Source organism: Acomys minous (assembly GCF_964271855.1).
Source record: "Acomys minous genome assembly, chromosome: 12".
Lineage (NCBI taxonomy): Eukaryota > Metazoa > Chordata > Mammalia > Rodentia > Muridae > Acomys > Acomys minous.
The window spans coordinates 87,697,204-87,716,742 of record NC_140493.1 but is presented as its reverse complement, the minus strand read 5'-3'; the positions used below and the strand labels follow the sequence as shown (position 1 = coordinate 87,716,742).

At 49.8% G+C, this 19,539-nt stretch overlaps 2 protein-coding genes across 3 annotated transcripts in view; both read right to left on the bottom strand.

The window, feature by feature from the left end:
- Positions 1-2,431: 2,431 nt before the first annotated feature.
- On the bottom strand, positions 2,432-7,955 carry SLC35B1 (solute carrier family 35 member B1). Its single transcript, XM_084749944.1, is given in 9 exon segments — positions 2,432-2,659; positions 2,800-2,906; positions 3,823-3,871; positions 3,877-3,948; positions 4,739-4,896; positions 5,437-5,467; positions 6,007-6,137; positions 6,737-6,840; positions 7,537-7,955. Coding segments are annotated over 9 exon segments (1,218 nt in total). The 5' UTR covers positions 7,890-7,955; the 3' UTR covers positions 2,432-2,446.
- Positions 7,956-10,598: 2,643 nt separating this feature from the next.
- Positions 10,599-19,539, bottom strand: part of FAM117A (family with sequence similarity 117 member A) — a 46,679-nt gene continuing 37,738 nt past the window's right edge. For both annotated transcript variants that reach the window (XM_084749921.1, XM_084749922.1), the window contains 5 exons: positions 17,239-17,349; positions 16,640-16,774; positions 14,593-14,782; positions 13,319-13,469; positions 10,599-11,781 (listed from right to left, as the gene is read on the bottom strand). In XM_084749921.1, the coding sequence (XP_084606047.1) occupies positions 11,481-11,781; positions 13,319-13,469; positions 14,593-14,782; positions 16,640-16,774; positions 17,239-17,349 (888 nt within the window). In that variant the 3' untranslated portion in view covers positions 10,599-11,480. The remainder of the gene's footprint in view (positions 11,782-13,318; positions 13,470-14,592; positions 14,783-16,639; positions 16,775-17,238; positions 17,350-19,539) is intronic.

Sequence of the window (19,539 nt, the reverse complement as noted above, 5' to 3'; positions counted from 1 at the left end):
GTAGAACGCTGCCTCAACTGAAAACTATGGTCCTACCACGTAGTCCCACTGAAACTGGAGACAGCAGACCAGGTGAGAGTGCGAGGCAGTTGAAAACCACTTTTCCTGCTTGGCAGCGAAGCTAACGCTCTACCTGGCCCCCGCTTTCATCTTCCTACATGCTAGTCAAGCCTCACCTTGCCGGGACACCTTCCTGTGTATCACCAGAGCTTCTGAGGTGTAGTGGTTTGTTTTCCAGCCTTGTAGAGGCACGCACCAGTCTTAGCTCCTGTATGCTCACAGGTGTCACCAGATGTCAGATGGACTCCCAAGCACTCAGCTGGAGGACAAGCTGGCCCTAGGAGCCGTCTAACCTCAAGCTGCTGAAAGCCGACTCATCTTGGTGACCAGCACAGGGCACTTTACAAGACAGCTAAATGACAGGGAGAGTGGTGCAAAAGGGCAAGTCTGAGGGCCCGGAAACTGATGTTTCTTGTTACAACAGTAGACACAGATGTTGGCCACCTGTGGGGCCCTGGCCTTGCCAACAGGCTCTAACCACCATCCGGCCCACGGGAGAACACCCAGAAAGGAACTGTGAGTGCAGCTGAGGAGCCAACAGCCTTCCGGATGATGAAAAAACAGGAGAGGGTAGGAAAAAGAAAGTCAATTCCATCGGGTTTCAAAACCCTCTGGAAGGGAAAGGCATTTGAGAGGGGTCCTTTAGAGGCGGAGCTTTGTGATACCCTGCCCCTAGGGAACTGTGGAGTTTCAGAAGGGAAGGGCTTAAGAGGTTGGGCCGAGGGTATCAAGGCAGCACTCAGGAAGGAGGCCAGGCTCCCATCTGGAGAGCCAAGGGGGCGGGGGCTGGAACAGATGGAGGGAAAGTTGCAGCTGGTAGCAATGCACTTTCATGTGTAAAGTTTGGTCCTTGGAGGATGCTGATCCAGCTCTGAAGGCAGCAGTGGGCAGGTGGCTCCGCTCCATGCTCCTCCTTCTCCCCCCCCATTACCACCCAGAGCACTTGACAGCTGCTCTGAGCCAGGACTCAGCCACCCTGCCTTCCGCCAGCATCCCTTTCAACAGGCAGAAGCTGGCATGGTGACACCTTGGCACGCGAGAACGGCAGAGGACCGAGATGCTTCTGCTGAAGGGGCAAGGGAACAGCAGGAATGAATCCAGGCTCCCAGGAGGAGGGAAGGAATCAGGAAAAGCACGTTCGGGGGCCTTGGAAACCTGCACGATCACGCACGGGTTCTGGGTTAAGTTCTGGCTGGGGGGGGGGGGCAATGGGGGACAAAAGCCAGTGGGTTCTGATGTCCTGGGCCCGTTTCAACCTCAAGGTGTTCCTTGAGAACACACCTTTCATTTCTGGCGACTCACTTGCCGCCGTGCTTTGAAGTGATTTTTACATCCTCTGGCTCTCACAGCCAGCCACCTGTCTCAGCATATTTAGAGCTCGCCGTGGGAACAGAGGCTGCTGGCTCAACCCTGCCAACTCCCAGATCTACCCCTGCTCATACGCACTTCTGAGCATTTCGTGGGGGAGCCTTACCACCCTGTCTCGCCAAGCCCAGCCAAGCCCAGCCCAGAGAGCGACAGCAGGGTCTTGCTTCCAGCTTGCCTGCTTCTCTTTATTTGTACGAGTCTGTGCAAAACCAGAAATTAGCAACCTGTCTTGTTACACCCCAAGTGCTTTGTTTAGTATATGTGGTCTTGCTTCCTTTGATTTATTATACATATATAAAAAGACTGGAATCCAGTCCCTTATCGTGAACTGGGTCCATTTTTCCAAGATGTCACTGTTGGAGATAATAATTTAAGTGTTTCAGAGTAGAGGACGCCTGTCTCTTCCTAGTGGGAGGTCTTCTTTGTTCCTTTCCCAAACTTGGCATCAAGACCGGAGACCTGTGGAAAGGAGAAAAGCTGCTTCAACTCTGTGGGAGGACATGGAGCCCAGGGAAGCTTCCCAAAGGGAGAGCTTTAGAATACTACAAACTCTGTTTTCTTTTTGTTTGTTCTGAGACAGGGTCTCACTATGTATCTCTGGCTTTCCTGGAACTCGCTATGTGGACAAGAGATCCGTCTGCCTCTGCTTCCCAAGAACTGGGATTAAAGGTGTGTATCACTCTGCCCAGCGTTAGGTACAAAAAACTTTGGAAGACTACTTTTATATAGCTTCCTCAAAGACAATAGAATGTCATCAAATGGAAACTCACCAAGGCACTGGTAACATACACACCAACATCAAAAGAAAACTCAGCATCAGAATTTCCCAGCTCTTTCTCTCAGCTCTCACAGCACACCTCAGGTTGGGAGGGAAGTAAATATCAGACTCTGTCCCACTCGGGATCGTGAAAGCCCATGTCACTAAAGGGCATCACTGAGATGGACCACACAGGAGGAAGGCTGCTTACGTACAACGCTTCCTTTTCTCCTTTAGGAACATCTTCTCTAAAATAACAAGCTAAGCCCGCCATTTTCCCTCTGTGGCCCCTGGAGGAACTTGCTGTTGGTGGAACTCACCCAGGAATACCAGCACGGTGCCCACCCACTGCATGGAGCTGATGGGGTTGGCAAAGAGGATCACGGAAGCCAAGATGGTGAAAAACTTCCTTGTTGTGGTGATGATGGAGCAGGTCAGGGGACCAAAATACACAACTGTCATGAAGATAAAGCTCTAGAAAGAGAAAGGTCCGTGAGACCCCTGAGCAATGCCCTGAGAGTCAGGACAGACACCGGGGCTGTCCCTCTGCTCCCAGCCAGGCTTTCTGAACAACACAGGAAGGGAGCCAAGCTGCCTCTCTCCAAGGAACTCACCTGACCCAGGGCACTGGTCAGGCCGAAGAGCAGGATGTTATAGCTGATGGTTGGGTACCGTTCAGCAAAGCTCAAGAATTCCCAGAGCTCCCCAGTGAACAGGATCCCTAAAAAAAAAAAAAAAAAAAAAAAAAATCAATAGGTGAACAGCCCATCTTATGCTAACCCACACACCTGCATGCAGCCTGCTTAAATACCATGAGGGAGGCTGGGTGAGGAACCATCTGTGGAGTTTATTCTGGCCTGGTATGCATCTTTCTCAAACTCTTGTCTAGTTACAGAACAAACTTGATCGTCTAAGAAAGCCTATGAGGTCAATGATTTGCTTCTGTCGGTGACTGGTGTTGGGTATGTTTGGCTTATGCTTGTAATCTCAGAATTTGGGAAGCTGAGACGAAAGGATTGTGAGTTCTAGGCTAGCCTGAACTAGACTGAGAAAATGCCTCAGAAAACAAAACTAAAACTAAAGACCAAAGCCAGCAATTAAAGAGAAGTGAGAAAACACAGAGCTCCTCAGATGCCGCAGACACAGCGACCCGAGTCCCCAGCTCAAGGAAGCTCGTGGAATTGGTCACCTCCAGCCACCAAGGGTCTTCTCCATGAAGCCCAGCATGCTACAGGAAGAATACTTTCTTCATGTGCTCAGAACTGAGAAAGTTAGGAATCACTGATTCCAAAGCGAAGGCCTTCTCACGAGTGTACATTCAGTGAACTTGTAAGTCGGCCAGCACTATACTCAGCCTCATCTGCCTTGTGAGAAAGAATGTTCCTAGACACCACGTATCTTCTCATGACATCTGGAACACGCCTACCCTACAGTGTTAGCAACAGGGTGAGGGGAGGTGCTGCCAGCACAGGTCTTTCCAGGAAGGTCTCTCAAGCCTTGGACAGAAGGCCAGATTGGAACCAAGTCAGGCCCTTGGCCTGCACAAAGTTACGAACTGGCAGCGGAGCTAGGGCTGACTGACGAGAGCAGTCTGCCCTCTGGTGATCTGTGCACAGAACAGCAGAATGGCTCCTTACCAGCACCAAGCAGCAATGTGGACCAAAGGTTGATGTTCAACATCATGTGTTGGAACCTGTTTGGTAATGAGCTCGCATGTGGTCCTGGGAAACACCTGTCAGTCCATCCAGGGTCAGAGACAAGAGCTGGGAAAGGAAAAGGAGCAGCGGCCATGAGCTGGCCAGCAGGGCCCTCCCTAAGCCAGGACACGAGCTCTCCTCTCAGGCACTTCAAAAAGCTGCTGCTACCTTAAGACACAGTCCTCAGAACTAAAGCTACCTGTGGTCAAGTGTAGAGGGTAGAGAGACCAGGCTAGCCTTCCTTCTGGCAGGCACTGGAATGACAAACTGCGTCACAAAGGGAAGCCCACCACTGCTCAGTGTCAAAGCCAGCAAGCTGGTGCGTGGAGACTGAACAGGCTGTGGCTTTCTGGCTCAGCGTTCTTTATGCTTTGGAGACTAGATTCTGTGGTCAGACTGCCTGGCCCCGCATCCTGACTTCACTTAGGTGTGTGACAGTGGGCAAGTGGCTTAGCCTCTCCGTTTCGTTTCTAAAATGGAGAGAACACCACCTGTGCTAGGAGACTGTTGTAAATGTTAATCAGTAAGGATGTGAAGGCCCTGGAACTGGGCCTAGTATTAGACGACAGCTCCTGTTCATTCAAGTCCAGCTTCCATGGTGCCTGAAAACCCAGGGAAGCACACACCACCCTTCCCTTCCTGGCTCTTGGGTCTCTCTGAGCTCACACTTCAGAGCACTCTTCTCCAGGAGGGCTCGTTTAGCTGTCGCTAAGTATCTCAGGCTTCCTGTTGTGGCCATACTCCTATAGCCAGGGACCTTGTCGTAAAGATCAGCAACAGGCGCCAAGGGACAGCCCACCTTCCCTCGGCTTCCTGCCTGCCTCACTGGGGCTGCCTTCGCAACAGGACTGCATACCAAAAGCAGCTCTCCAAAGCCGACCGTGTGCTCTTCAATCCCAACCACTTTCTTGGGCTTATACATGAAAAGAGCCACGCCAGCCACAATTAGCAACACACACAGGTACTTGGCCACTGGGTACTTCTTCTTCAAGAGGGTCACCCCAAGGAGCATAACTATAGAAAAAAAAAAAAAAAACAGTGACAATCCGAGTATACACGGTGTTACTGATCCCAACCCCCCACTTCCTGAGAGCCATGTCAAGAGTGAGGGAGAAAAGAAATATCTAAGAAGCCCTGCCGAGGGTGAGAGGTGGCTGGCACCTAGATAAAGATGATTGAGCAACAGGCTTGAGTAACAAAGAGGTGGAGAAGGGGTAGAGGACAAAAGTCAAAGGTCCAGGAAGGACCTGGGCAAGGGTGGAGAACAAGACAAAGATGAGACACTGAAAGGGAGAAGTTGCTGACCCAACTGGGACTCAGGGTACGGGATGGCAGTGTCAGCACAGGGGACACTACGATGACTTGAGGACACAAAGTAGGCAAGGTCAGCTTCTGGCTCCCACTCGGCCTACACACGACACGGGAAACTGACACAGATGACAGGAAGATCACCAGACAGAGCTGTGATGGGATCGGATGAGCCAGAGCCACTCCGAGCTCTAGGAGAGAGAGGAAGAGCGGGCACAGAGGAGGGAGAGCATCTTCTTTGCTCACCTGGGATTGGCTTGCAGGATTTACCGAGGACCTGAAATAAAAGTGAGCAAATAACCTCTGGGCATCTGTGATGTGCCAGGAAGTATGCCAGGTGCTACATGAAGATGTGTTAGCACTGGACCTGTACCAGAGAGCTTGGCCTTAGGAGACAGCCGCATCATGGCCAAACCCATACCTGTGCACCATCTATGTCCCACATTGTACACTCTTTCTCAAGCATACTCTGCTACGACTGTTTCTCCCCCGTGGCCCCCCCCCGCCCACCCCTTTTCTTAAAACATAGTTTCTGCAGGCTGCTACAGCTAAAGATGATCTTGAACCTCTGATTCTGATCTTCCAGCCTCTACCTCCCAAGTGCTAGGACGACAGGCACGTGACACCATGCCTGGCTCATGCAGTGTTGGGGTGAAACCCAGGTCTTCTTCATGCATGCTACGTAGCCTCTCCTAACTGAGCTCGATCCCTAGCCCTCTAGGATTGTTTTATTTAAATCCCAGGCCCGAGGGAAGACCCCTTTAGTCCTGTCCACACAATTTCTGAGCCAAGTCTCCTCTCACCCTGAGATTTCACCTGAGTTGGGTAGTTGACAAACTGTAGGGCTGAGTTGCTGGAGACCATGGCGCCCACATAGGAGACAGAGCAGGCAGCATAGAGCCAGGTCCGAGTACGATCCACCCTGGCAGTGTCAAAAAACTGGATCACTGGGAGAAGACAAAAAAATAAAACAAAAACAAACAAAACATACAAGAGAAACCCGGTGGGGCAAGGAGGGAGCACTAAGCAAAAGTTGAAGCCATGTAAAAGGAACCTGCCTGTCACGTAAGACAGCTATTTCTATCCTCTTAAGCTGGGAAATCTCTGAAAACTATTCATCTCCCCAGCTCCCCTTAAGCCTGACAAGACCACATGCAGAGTGGAGGTAGGGCTTCATTGAGCGTGAGAAAGCATGGCTTAGCTCTGCCGGTAGACTTCAAGGAACAAAGACATGTTTGAAGCTGACACACAAAGCAAAGTCAAAGGGATAAAGGGGGGGAAAATGACCTAAGTATTTTCAACGGGGATTTAGAATACAGAAGAGCCAGTCATTCTTGACTCAAAAGTTGGTATAATTTAGAGGCCTAATATTTTAATCTCATGTCACAGCTACTGGTTTTACAGACTGCAGAGAGGCTGTTTAAATACTCAGGGATACGGGCGGTAAGGAAAACTTAAGATTTCTGAAGATAAGCCCCGCCGGGGTCTAATGCCCAGAATATGGGGAAAGGAGAGTGCACCCAACAAATTGTGATGAAGTACTCACAGATCTTGGCAAACACAGCATTGATCACACACTGGATGAAAACCAAAGTTAAGGCAAAGGTGAACGTCTCCTGTTTCGGCTCTTCTCCATACTTTCCTCTTGTTCTAAGATGAAACACATACAAAAGACAGGTGACATTAGTACGCGTCACTCGGTGTCAGCAGATATGTTCAGAGACACTGAGGGCTTTGAAGTACCCTGCTTTTGTGGATGTAGTTAGCGTCAGTAAGGATCACTGCGCTTATTTACCCACAGGGTCCGATTTGATTCAAGCCTAGAAACTTGATGCCAGCCCTATTGATCCCATAGCCTAAGGAAAGAATATCCACAAAAAATACAGGTAGACGCAACGAGTAAAGTCAGACAGCGGGACAAAAGTATCCGCGGTAGGAAAAATAAAGCAAGGCCGAGAGCAAAGAGATTAACGGTCTGCTAGCATCTGAGAGTTTAAAAAAAAAATAGACCTAGCTCTCAGCTCACGGAACTTTCTTGAAATCAACAAAGGTTAAAATACCTAAAGAGAGGAAAAAAGAAAAAGAAAGAAAGAAAAGAAAAGAAAGAATCGCGTCCCAAAAAATCCAGTGGCCCACCCTGGAATTTTAGAATTACAAGGATGCTCAGCCAGCAATGGATAATAGCAGAGTGCAAAAAAAGGTCAGAGGGCCGGGCTGGGGAAGAAGGAAACCTGTACCAGACACAGGAAGCCTAAGAACCAGGCTGTAAAAGGGGGCGGTGGGGCCTGGCTGCCCGGCCCTGGCTGGGAGATGTTAGCACTCCCGCCCCCCATACGGTCCGCTCACATCTTCTCCTGCAGGATCCCATAGTAGAAATAGCAGACAAAGACACCCAAGAAGCAAATCGGCAGGCGCAGCCGGTCAGGCACCAGGGACCTGCTAGCGGCCATGAGACGCACGGACGAGTCAGCCGAAGACCCGCTCAGAGCAGGTAGCGGTAGCGGCGGCGAAGGCGAAAGCTCCAGGCGGACATCGCCGGCCGGCGGCAGGGGCCTCATAGGAGCAGCGTGCGACCGTCGGCTCGTAGGACGAGCAGCCACCTCCAGAAATGCCAGCTCAGAGCTTCCAAGAGGAAAATGCCTCCTGCCCCGGCAGGAGAGTTCTAAGAAAGAAAGCAGGCCTTGAGACCTTGGCTCCATTCCTGGTGGCCAGGAAAGCTAGCCATATCGAGGTTAAAGCCTCATCTTCTAGATCTTCCGATCAGGCAACGCCGAGGACGCCTACAACCCGGAGCTCGGCGGGGAGGCCTAGGAGATGACCCGGCGTATAGTGATGATGTATAAGTATGTGGATGTTATCCATTGGCTACACGGAGCGAAAATAGACAGATGGGCGGAGAAAGAAGCGGTGAGTCCAGGAGAGTGAATTAAAGTTGTTGTTTTTTTTTTTTTTTTGCGGTCAGTTGTCAGGCCACGGCTGGGTCCTAACGCCAAGAACGCTTCATAGAGCCGGAGCGCCCTCTAGCCTCTGCCCAGCGTCAGCGACTCCAACCCGGTCTACCGGGCGTTCAAGACCTGGATGGTGCGTGCAGGTCCTCTTCAAGCGCTTAACTTCACTAGGTTTCCAAGGCAGGGAGCCTCTAGGCAGGCTCCGTGATAGTTCAGGGCTCTCGCCACTTCAGGGGCAGCCCAGCACGTGTTACTTCAATTCCGAGCCCCAGTTTCTCAACTCTGTAAACGAGGGGTAATTAGTAATAACCACCCTGTCGCCCTTTGGATGGTGTGAGGATTAAATGAGCTAAGGTTTGCCTATGTGTTTTATAAACTGTAAAGTGTGCTGCTCAAGTTTAAGGTATAAGGTCATTAGTCATCACATTTTCTTTTTCCCAACTCCCAACATTTTCTTTTTTCCTCACCTCTTGGAGGTGAAAAATTCTGGTTCTATTGAAATGCTTTTTTTTGTTTGGTTGGTTTGGTTTGGTTTTTGTTTTTGTTTTGTTTTTGTTGTTGTTGTTTTCGAGACAGGGTTTCCCTGTGTAGTCTTAGCTGTCCTGGACTCGCTTTGTAGACCAGGCTGGCCTCGAACTCACATTCATCCACCTGCCTCTGCCTCCCAAGGGCTGGGATTAAAGGTGTGTGCCACCACACCCGGCTGAAATGCCTTTTTAAAAAAAAAGACAGGATGTCATGTAGCCCGGGCTGTCCTCGAACCTGCTATGTAAGAGAATGACACTGAACTCATGATCTTTTTCTCCCCACCTCCCTCCCAAGTACTAAGAATTTTTCTTCAAGACCTTCCAACTAAACGATGAAGCAACCACACAAACAAATAAGACACTCCTTCCTATTATTAGGCTCCTCCCTGATCCAATAGTTGGGTTTCCCCCTTCTTGGCTAGAATTGCCAAAGCAAGATTAACCCCAGGTCACCAAGTCCCCCACCAGTTAGTAACTGTCCCAATTTGCGTGCAGTCATGGGCCTTGGGGTTGCGTTTCTCTTCTAGCAGCCGGACTCCTTTGGCACAGCCTCAGGCAAAGGAAGGAAAGGTTGGGCAGCACCACACCCATCCCTGGGGACCTGACTCACTAAGGCTTTGGGGACAAGCCAGCCATCTTTCAGGGAGAGGAGGGCTAAGAAGATAGGGTCTATCCCTTGCGTGGTGTCTCCTTTTGGAAAGAGGACTTCCCACACGATTACTCTCTTGCCCGTTGGCACACTCTACTGGATCATCAGACACTTACTTCTGGGGAGCCAAACAGTAACCCGGCGAGTCTCGGGTCCCATTTCTGCCTTTTTATTTACCAGCCGGGACCTCAAGCAATTCACTTGACCTGGGTCGAGTTTCCCCACGTGAAATCGATGGCAATATAACAACTAGCAGGAGAGTTCTGTGGTTAGAAAGCACCACCTGGGAAGTGATCTGGATTCCAGTCCTTACCCCTCAACTAGGTATGATCTTTTTGGAAAAAGTTATTCAATTTTTGGACCTTTCTTCACTCATAGAGTGGTCCTTATATTTATCTTGTCCAATGGTTGTCATATTTTCTTTCTTCTTTTTCTTTCATTTTCCCCTGAGACAGCCTTGGCTATCCTGGACTCACTTTGTAGACAAGGCTGGCCTCACAGAGACCCACCTGCCTCTGCCTCCTGAGTACTGGGATTAAAGGTGGGCACCACCATGCCGGCTCGGTTGTCATATTTTCAATGATATTTCATTAAAGCCCCTGATTTGGGTTGGCTGGTGATTACCAAACCAATGGATAGTCGTTAGCACAGTGTGGCCTAGGGTCATTCCTGAGGTCTTTTGAGACAGATATAATTTTGCCCATTAGTGTAAACTTCCACCCAATAGAATGGAAATGTCTTTGGCTGAAATGCTTCATACATTCCGCGTTCTAACAGAATGTTGGGATGGTGGTTCCCACTTTTCTCAAGTGTCTAAGAACTCTTACAACTGAGAGGCTATGAAAGGACAAGAACAGTTTCTGTGTCCCCTCCAGGGTGGCAACTATGCCTTGGGTACTCACTGTGACATAGACAGGCATGGTGGCTAAAACCTTAATGCTGTCCCAGCTGCATGCCATTCCCTGCCAGTGCAAGGAGTGCCTGCCATGTCGAACCATCTCCCTTCAGCTGCCCTCGCATTCTCACTTGAGTCCACGTTTCAGACTCTTCTCTGGTGACTTCATGTGCACCTGCAGGACATATCATGCCCTCGATTATAGACAAGACGTCATGGGCTGCTGCTAGTGTGTCTGTAGGAAGAGGCTCTAGCAAGGCCCGTCCACACAGCAGCTGGACCATTGTGTGTTATGTGGAGGCGCCTTCTCTTGAAGACAGGCTAAGGTGGTGGGTATAATGCCTTCCATTCTACCCGACGCCTCCCATCCCAGGTATTCAGAAAGCCCAAACTGCTGGAATATTTATTTATTTGATCTATAAACATCAAGATCTGAAAAACAACAACAACAACAAAAACCCTCTAAACACAAGATAAGAAAACTTGAACATTAACATTCTTCAATTTTGTGTAAGCTTTGCAGTACGGAAAATATACAAACTTCAAATAGCTGCAAAAATAGTGTCTTTGGGAGAAAATAGAGTTTCTACATTAATACAAGAAAAATAGGCATTTTTCTAATCCGACCCAACCCTGGGGCAGGTGGAAGGTATGGAGCTGCTACATGCCCCCTGAAGGAACGCCAGCTCTCCCTCTTCCCACTATCCTCTTTGGGCTGGGATGCTGTTTAAGACAATCTTTAGTCAGGGTAAAAGTGAGATGAAAATGCCACTTGGGAAATCTCATGGTCCCCTGCCAACAGCTGATTGGTCAAGTGTTCTAGCCCTGAGGACCATTCTGGTCAGCTCCTCAGGGACGGAGGCATCTGCTCTGCTCCGCTGTGTCTCTAGAGGTGGAGATGTGAGGAAGCCTGTGGCATCTCCCCTTTCAGTCACAGCCAACTTGTTCCACCACAAGAGCCTCCTGTAAGTCATCTGAACTCACGCCCTAGACTAGAAGACTCAAAACCTTCTATCGAGTGCGGGGAGCTGCAGGTACACAGTGTGCGTAGTGAGCTGCCTAGCCGCTAGTGGAAAAGGTAAGCCCTCCCTTTTGGAGGGGCTGATGTCCACCAAAGGACATGGGGCTTTGACACAATAAATGAAAGTGCTCAAAGGCCAAGAGGGAAGGGCTCCCCCATCCCCCAGCTCCGGAAGCTAATGAGAAGCTTGCCACCAAGGCACTAGTCTCCATGGTAAAGTGTGTGTGTGTGTGTTAGGGGTGGTGGTGATTCACACCACCAAGGAGCTCTGGAAAAGCACGGACTCTTCTGATGGTGGGCTGCGCTGCCATGGCTCAAAGGGCAGTGAGGAGGCCTTGGAAGTTTCTGGATCCTTCCGAGGTGGTGCCCTGGGGCTGGCAGGGGGAAGAGGAGAGCTGGGGCTGGCGGGGCAGTTACGGAAGATGAAGCCCATGTTGGGGAAGAGGGGCTTGATCAAGTTGACAGGGCAGAAGGCAGAGCCAGTCGGGTTGAAATGGACTTTGTTCTTGTCAGGACAGGAAGTCAAGAAGGCCAAGTCAGGACCTGGGGACCTGAGAGGTGGAGAGAGACACAGACACATAAGTACACACGAACAATAGTCAATGAAAGAAGGGAGACTGCCTCGGCAAGGCGCCTCGGGAGCTGGGTCCCCAATCAGAGAGGACAGGAACCTGGCTAAAACCCGAAAAGCTCTGCCACTTTTCAGGCTCCTCAGGTCTGATTGCTGCTGTGGTGGGGTTTGCCTGAAGCAAAACTCTCAGCCTTAGCCCTACTGACATCTGGGGTTGTATAATTCCCTGTTGCAAAGATGATGGTAGAGACCACAGGACAGCATCCCTGAACTGTATCAACCACATAGCAGCAGGTTCGTGCCCTCTTCTCTCTAGTTATGACAACTAAAAATCTCTCTTGGGCTTAGGGTGAATATGCCAGCCCCTGGGTTCTACTCCTCAATATACAAATATATATACATAAGAGATGTCCCAGTAGGAAGGCTGATAAAATGAAGAAAGCCCAGTATGAAGCCAGAGATGACTGTGAGAGCCTGTCTCTAGCTTCATGGATCTGCGACAGCATGAGGACCAGGCCTCGCCTCACTTCCACCTGTGCTTACAGTGAGGGAGGGAGGCTGGAAGGGCCCAGACTGCATACGTTAGGGGAAAAGCCTCTTCAGAGAACAGCACCTGGAAGAGCACCAGGCAGCAGTGGGAACAGTAACAACAGCCTGCTGACAGTGGTTGGGGTTTTTTTCCCAAAAGGTACCCTCAATGCCCCAAGCCCAGACCTAGCCAAATCTTTACTTCCACACCATGACTAAACTTCCTGGTTGCTATCAAAACCACAACTTCCAGTGTGAATTTGCCCAAATGAACATAAAGCTGCAGGAGAAAATAGAGCAAGCTCTCTCGGGCCTACAAAGGGGCCTGGGGCAGCCTCTGGAAGGGCCATCCTCAACCCACACAGACGGCAGAGAGATTAGCGGAAGGCCTCTGAACCATCCAGGATGATTGGAAAATATTCCAAACTTCTTTCTTGCAAGAATTAGACATTTCTCTGTGGAAGTTCACAAGACTAGAACTGAACAGCCAAGGGGGTAAAGAAATACTGATGCATTCATATACTCATTTTCTCTCTCTCTCTCTCTCTCTCTCTCTCTCTCTCTCTCATTTATTCATTTTCTGTCTGTCTGTCTGTCTCTGCCTCCCTCCCTTCCTCTCTCTCTCTCTGATTATGGTTTAGCAAGTCCTCACACTTTCCCCAGGGATGGTGAAAAAAAAAAAAAATAGAAGAAACAAAAGGCTTAGGTTTCAGATCTTTTCCCCTCCAGCTCCCGCTGCGCTTGTGGCTGGCATGTGGGCAGAAAGCAGGTTTCTATGGAGATAATGATAAGCAAAGATTTAAGTGCTCAGAGTAGGTAATGTCAACAAGTTTGATCATGGAAAATTTGCACGCCCGATGGTTTGATGTTGACAACACCTCCAGGCTGGAGAGGCTGGAGAGTGAAGAAGGGCCTGTCATGTGGGATAACATGGGCTCACCCTCCGTGCTGTCCCTCCCTTACATGCCTCCTGCGTGGGATGTACTCACGTGGCCTCTTCAAACACACGCACTCTCTCGCAGCCTTCTGGGGGCTCCCGTTTGAAGACATAGCTGTGATTGGGCCGAGGGGAGGCAGCGAAGGCAAGGACAGGAGATGGACTGCCATCTTCCAGGAAGGCTGGGTGGCCTGGAGAGGAGGCTACAAACAGAGAGCAGGGCTGAGTCAGTGCAGACAAAGGAAAAGTGCTACTTTCCTCAGCTTCTGTACAAAGGGGCCCCGTAGCTCTGCTATTCAGCCTGGTGTGCTACATGCTATGCTCTTGAGGACCGGGGGGAGGGGACAGCTCAGCTGTAGAGCACTTGCTAAGCAGCACGAGGCCACGGGTCCTTTTCCCAGTAGCACCACCAAAGGGGACAAAAGTTGTTGACTGGGTGGAAAAGATTCCTTTCAACCCTGTATTCCCAGCAGCCAAGAGACTGCCTGGATCCCTGACATAAGGAAAACCTGCTCTCCCCCTGCCCTCTCCTGGGGGCAGGTGCCCTGCCCACCACAGCTTCCTCCTGCCTGTACCCCCTCCTTGCAGAGAGTACTGTATTAACTCCAAGAAGCAACCTTGACTCTACCCCACTCAGAGGATAAAATTTCTCTTGCTTTCCATCCTATGACTGCACTTTGCCTAGGCTGCAAATATTGACTTTCTGTGTTTCTCTTACATTTATTCCTCCTCATCCTGTGCTTGGTTTATTTCCCTGAATATACTGTTAGATCGTGCCCTTGACTACCTCAAGAGGTTACTGTGAGCAGTGTGTCAGATGGTGTGGGCAACCGTGCTTTCTGACATAGGGTGTTACTAGGGTCGCTGCCTTATTCTAAGTGGCCAGCCAAGGCACGCATGGGAGAAACTAGGGATTCAGAACCAGAAAGTTGAGGTGTCAATCTGGGTCAAACATGCAGGACCCTGAATAAGAGGCTACATTTTCTTATCCAATTTATAACTGCCTTGAAGCTCTTGCTGGCTATGAGTCAAGGGGCCCCTTGAATAGAGAGGCACTGGCTTTCTGCCTTGGCACCCTGAACCCCAGCCAAGTAACAGGGATGGGAAAGGCCGCCTTCTGGGTAAGAGACTTAATAATATAAACTAGGAGTCTGACTGCTGTAAGGACCATTATTAAGCAGGTATGCTGTGCAGAGCGATGACTCTCAGAGATGCTGGTTGGTTCATAATGCCAATGTGTGGTCCTGCTTCACAGCACAGGGCAGTGGAGCCCCCTTGCTGCAGCCAGAGCCAGCTCTCGTGCTGTGCTTTCGCTCCGTGACTTACCTTTGTTACTGGGAATGGATGCTGGCTCCTCGGTGGCACCCCGGTGCTCCTCTGGGCTGGCCTGGGGGGATGCCAGTGGCATGGAAGGAGAGCTGGTCAAGTTGCCTGGCTCCAGGAGGAGGAGGGGGTGGTCACAGCTGCTATTCTGTGGAGGAGCTGGGGCACGGTGCCCATCAGGGACCTCAAGAATCTGATGAGGAAGAAGAGACTCAGTCCAGGGCCTTCTCAGGCCTGTGACATTGCAGTGAGCCTCAGGGGACTCCCTTCACCTTTTCTCTCAGTCTCGAGGACAGAAGAATGTCACTTCCTCAAGCCGCTTACTCCCTGACCTACCTTGAGTCTGGGAGAAACAGAGTTCCTCCCAGAGCACGTTTGTTCTTTTTCCTCAAGGCTTGTTAGTCCATGTACAGTCACGTTCATTTGTGTGATGTGATCAGTGCCCCTCTGTGTACGAGTCTCTTGGACACAAAGGTGATTGATACACAGGGTGACATAATGGGGGAAGGTACCAGAGCACCGCACATGCTATAAGCCACTGCGGGACAAATGTGCAGATGGTTACCATACATTGAACACCTAGCATCCCCCTTTTTAAACATTTGATGGTATTTGGACCCCCAGTGAACTAGTTGTATGCATGTGTTTGGGAATGTATGAAAGCCTACATATATTCAATTTAAAAATCATCCAGAAGCCTAGCAAGGTGGCGCACGCCTTTAATCCCAGCCCTGGGGAGGCAGAGGCAGACAGATCACTGTGAGTTCGAGGCCAGCCTGGTCTACAAAGTTAGTCTAGGACAGCCAAGGCTACACAGAGAAACCCTGTCTTGGAAAAATCAAACAAACAAAAAACAATGAAAATCAGCCAGAAGCCAGGTGTAGAAGCACATGCCTTTAATCCTAGCACTTGGTAGGCAGAGGTAGGTGGATCTCTGTGAGTTGATCTCTGTGTTCTTGAACTCATAGAGATCTGTCTGCCAAGAGCAGCCTAGTCTACATAGTGAGTTCCAGAACAGTCGAATCTACATAGTGAGACCCTGTCTCAAACAAACAAATAAATAACCAACCAGCAGCTAAGTAACAAACTGAGGCCTGTGCCCATCAGAATTAAGTGAATACTTCCCAACTGCCATTCCCTAATTGAACCATGTCAATATTGAAATGTGTCCAAGACTGGGGCTGGAGAGATGGCCTGTCTGCTCTTAGAGATGTCCTGAGTTCAATTCCCAGCAACCACCTGGTGGTTTACAACCATCTATACAGGATCTGATGCCCTCTTCTGGCCTGCAGGTGTACATGCAGGTAGAGCACTCATATACATTAAAATAAATAAATTTTTTTTTTTTTTTTAATGTGAGGCCGGGCTAACATAGAGAGACCCTGTCTCAAAAGAAAAGAAAAGAAAAAAAAAAGTGCCTGAGACTACAAAAGAGGTAGCTGGTAGTTCTGCCTGACGGTGGGACAGGAAGAAGGCTGCATATGGCAACTGGGCATAAAGGACTGATGGACGCACATCACCAGCAGGGTCAGGTGAACAGAAGTAGTGACTGAAAAGCAAGGAAGCATGAGCTGAGGCCCACATGGGTGAAGGTAGTCAGTCCTCAGGGACCAGTTTCTTCCGCTAGGGACCCTCCTCTTTGTGACAGTTAATGTTTTTGTTTTTGGTTTTTTTGTTTTCTGTTTTGGTTTTTTGAAACAGGGTTTCTCTGTGTAGCCTTGGCTGTCCTGGACTCACTTTGTAGACCAGGCTGGCCTCGAACTCACAGAGATCCGCCTGCCTCTGCTTCCCAGTGCTGGGTTAAAGGCGTGCGCCATGACCACCCAGTGTAGCAGTTAATCTTAATTGTCACTTCATGGAAGCAATCTCTGAGCATGTGTGTGAGGCCTTACTTACACTAGGTTAACTGAGGTGGGAGGACCCACTGTAAGTGGCCATGGTCCCATTCAGTCCCAGACTGAATAAAAAGCAAAAGGCAAACTGAGCACAAGCATTCACTGCTCTCTGCTTCCTGACCATGGTGTGACCACTGCCTCAGCCTCTTGCTCACCCTCAGCAGCTCCTCATCGCCTGGCTCCTTCACAAACACCTCTTCCAGCTCCTGGTTGAGCCCTTCTAGGCTTCTGTGCAGACAAGGGCTGAGTCGCAGGACAGGGGATCCCGGCGGGAAGCTGGGAAGGGGTGCCTAAGGAGAGGTAAAGGAAGCAGTCATGTAACGTGCGCCACCACGCCCCAGCCTGTTACCGATTATGACCGGGGGCGCCGATCATGTGCACACAGCTTTTTCTTCACCTTTTTTTCCAAGTTGGGGGGGGGGAGGGTAAGTTGGATCAGCTATAGACTGCAAACAAGTCTGTTCAGAGGGGCTTTCTCCAGGAGCTGGAGCTTTGAGACATCTAGACGATGCTGCTAGTGTCACTGCCTTAACTGCACAGGACAGGAGGAAGAGCAGAAAGACGCTAAGACCAGCCCTTCCGATGCCACTCAGCCAGGCCCAACTTTGGACTAAAACTTCTCCCGACTATCCATGTGGCCACAGAGCATCAGCGTGGCTCAGTGCTGCAAGGCTGGAGATAGAACTCTATACACGTCGGAAGGCTGCCGTGAAGGAAGGCAGAGGGGAACAGGTCATCAGGGAACGCAGCGTACCCTCACTGCTCCGCGGACAGCATGGTCCGCTTGGACAGGGGAGCTCCGCTCCTTCTCCTTCCCACTGCGGCTCAGCTTCGTCCTCTGGAGCTGTTGCTTCAACTTGGTGATCTAGCAGGCAGAGGTGGAGGAGAGAGGAGGGTGAGGCAAAGCCAAAGCATACCGGTCCCTTCCGCTGGGTAAGGCCCTGTCCGTGAACATGCATGAAAGGGACACAGACGTCACAGCTCAGTGGTACTAATCCCATGACAATCAGCAGCTCAGCTCAGCTAGACACCCTGCTGCTGGACCTGATTTTTTTTTTAAAGTGTCACGCCTCCCTTAGATCAGAGGTTCTCAACCTGTGGATCGTGAGCCCTTTGGGGATCACGGATCAAATATTTATATTACAATTAATAACAGTAGCAAAATTACAGCTATGAAGTAGCAACGGAAATAATTTTACAGTTGGAGGTCACCATAACGTGGGGAACTGTATTAAAGGGCTACAGCATTAGGAAGGTTCAGAACTGCTGCCCTAGATGAAGCAGTGTCCAAACAGAAAACATATAGCATCATAGCTATGGATTTTAAGGGACACTCTTCCACTAAGAGCATGAGGTAGGCATGGTGGCACATGCTTTAATTCCAGCACTTGGGAGGCAGAGACGGGTAGATCTCTATAAGTTCCAGGCTAGCCTGCTCTATATAGCAAGCTCCAGCACAGTTGGGGCTGCATTGAGGGACCCTGTCTCAAAAGGGTGAGGAGCAGCAATGGGTGGCCTTTTCAGGAGGCTGGAGCGCCATCTTAGTGGTTAAGAGCACTTGCCACTTGCTGCCCTTGCTGTGGACCTGAGTTTGATTCCCAGCACCCACATGGTGGCTTACAACCATCTCTAACTTAGGCTCCCAAGGATTTAATGCCCTCTTCTGAATTCTGTGGGCACCAGTCATGCATGTGGTACATAGACACATGGGTAAGCAAAACATTCATGCATATAAATCTAAAAAGATTTTTAATTTTTTCAAAGGTTTATTTTTTGTTTTGGTTTGGTTTTTTGTTTTTGAGACAGGGTTTCTCTGTGAAGCCCTGGCTGTCCCAGACTTACTTTGTAGACCAGGCTGACCTTGATCTCACAGAAATCCACTGTGCTGGGATTAAAGTTGTGTACCACCATGCCCACCTTAGGTTAATTTTTAATTGTGTGTATGTGTGTGGTCTGTGTGTGCAGGTGAGTGCAGGTGAGTGCAGGTGAGTGCAGGTGCTCACAGAGATGAGGGGCACTGGAACCCCCCCCTGCCCTGCCCCCACAGAACTGGAGTTACATTTAGGTGGCTGTGAGCTGTCTAACATAGCTGCTGGGAACTGAACTTCTTTACAAGAGCAATGCATGATCTTAACTGCTGAGCCATTTCTCCAACCTGGATGTTTTTTTCATGTTACTTTTGTTGAGATAAAGTCTCATTCTGTGTAGCCCAGGCTAACCTAGAACACAACCATCCTCCTGCCTTAGCCTCCGGAGTGCTGGAATTACGGACATGTGCCTCCGTGCCTGGCTGAAAGTGGCATTTCTGAGGGTCTATGACACTTCATTGCTCAAATGATTTAAGTATCCTAAGACTTTAAGACCAGGGAATGTGGTCATCCAATTCTTCCTCCTCATCTAAAAGTAAAACCATAAACCTACAATAAGAACATTATGATAGGCAGATTTGGGCCCGGGGGTCGTGCTCAAACTATGGCACCAGTCAAGGACAATACATGCAGTAAACTTCAAACCCCTACCCAGATCTAGGCAATGGACAGGACATTCTCCACAGTTGAGTAGAGAGTGGGGTCTGACTTTCACACAAACTCTGGTGCCTCATATTTGACCACATCCCCTGGATGGGGAGGCCTGGTGGCACTCAGAGGAAGGACAGCAGGCTACCAAGAAGAGACTTGATACCCTATGAGCATATACAGGGGGAGGAGGTCCCCCTCAGTCACAGTCATAGGGGAGGGGAGTAAGGGGAAAATGGGAGGGAGGGAGGAATGGGAGGATCCAAGGGATGGGATAACCATTGAGATATAATATGAAAAAATTAATAAAATATATTTTTTTAAAGTAAAACCATACTGCAGAAAGATAGGGTCTCTGGGAAAAGGAAAAAGGACACATTTCATCCTGACTCCCAGGCCCTGTAACAACATGGGGTGACCCTACATTTTTGCAGTGGTGGAGGAGCAAGCCTACTGCAATCCCAGCATTCAGGAGTCTGAGCCAGAAGTTTTAGTTCGAGGCTAGCCTAGGCTGTACAGTAATATCCTGCCCTCTCCCC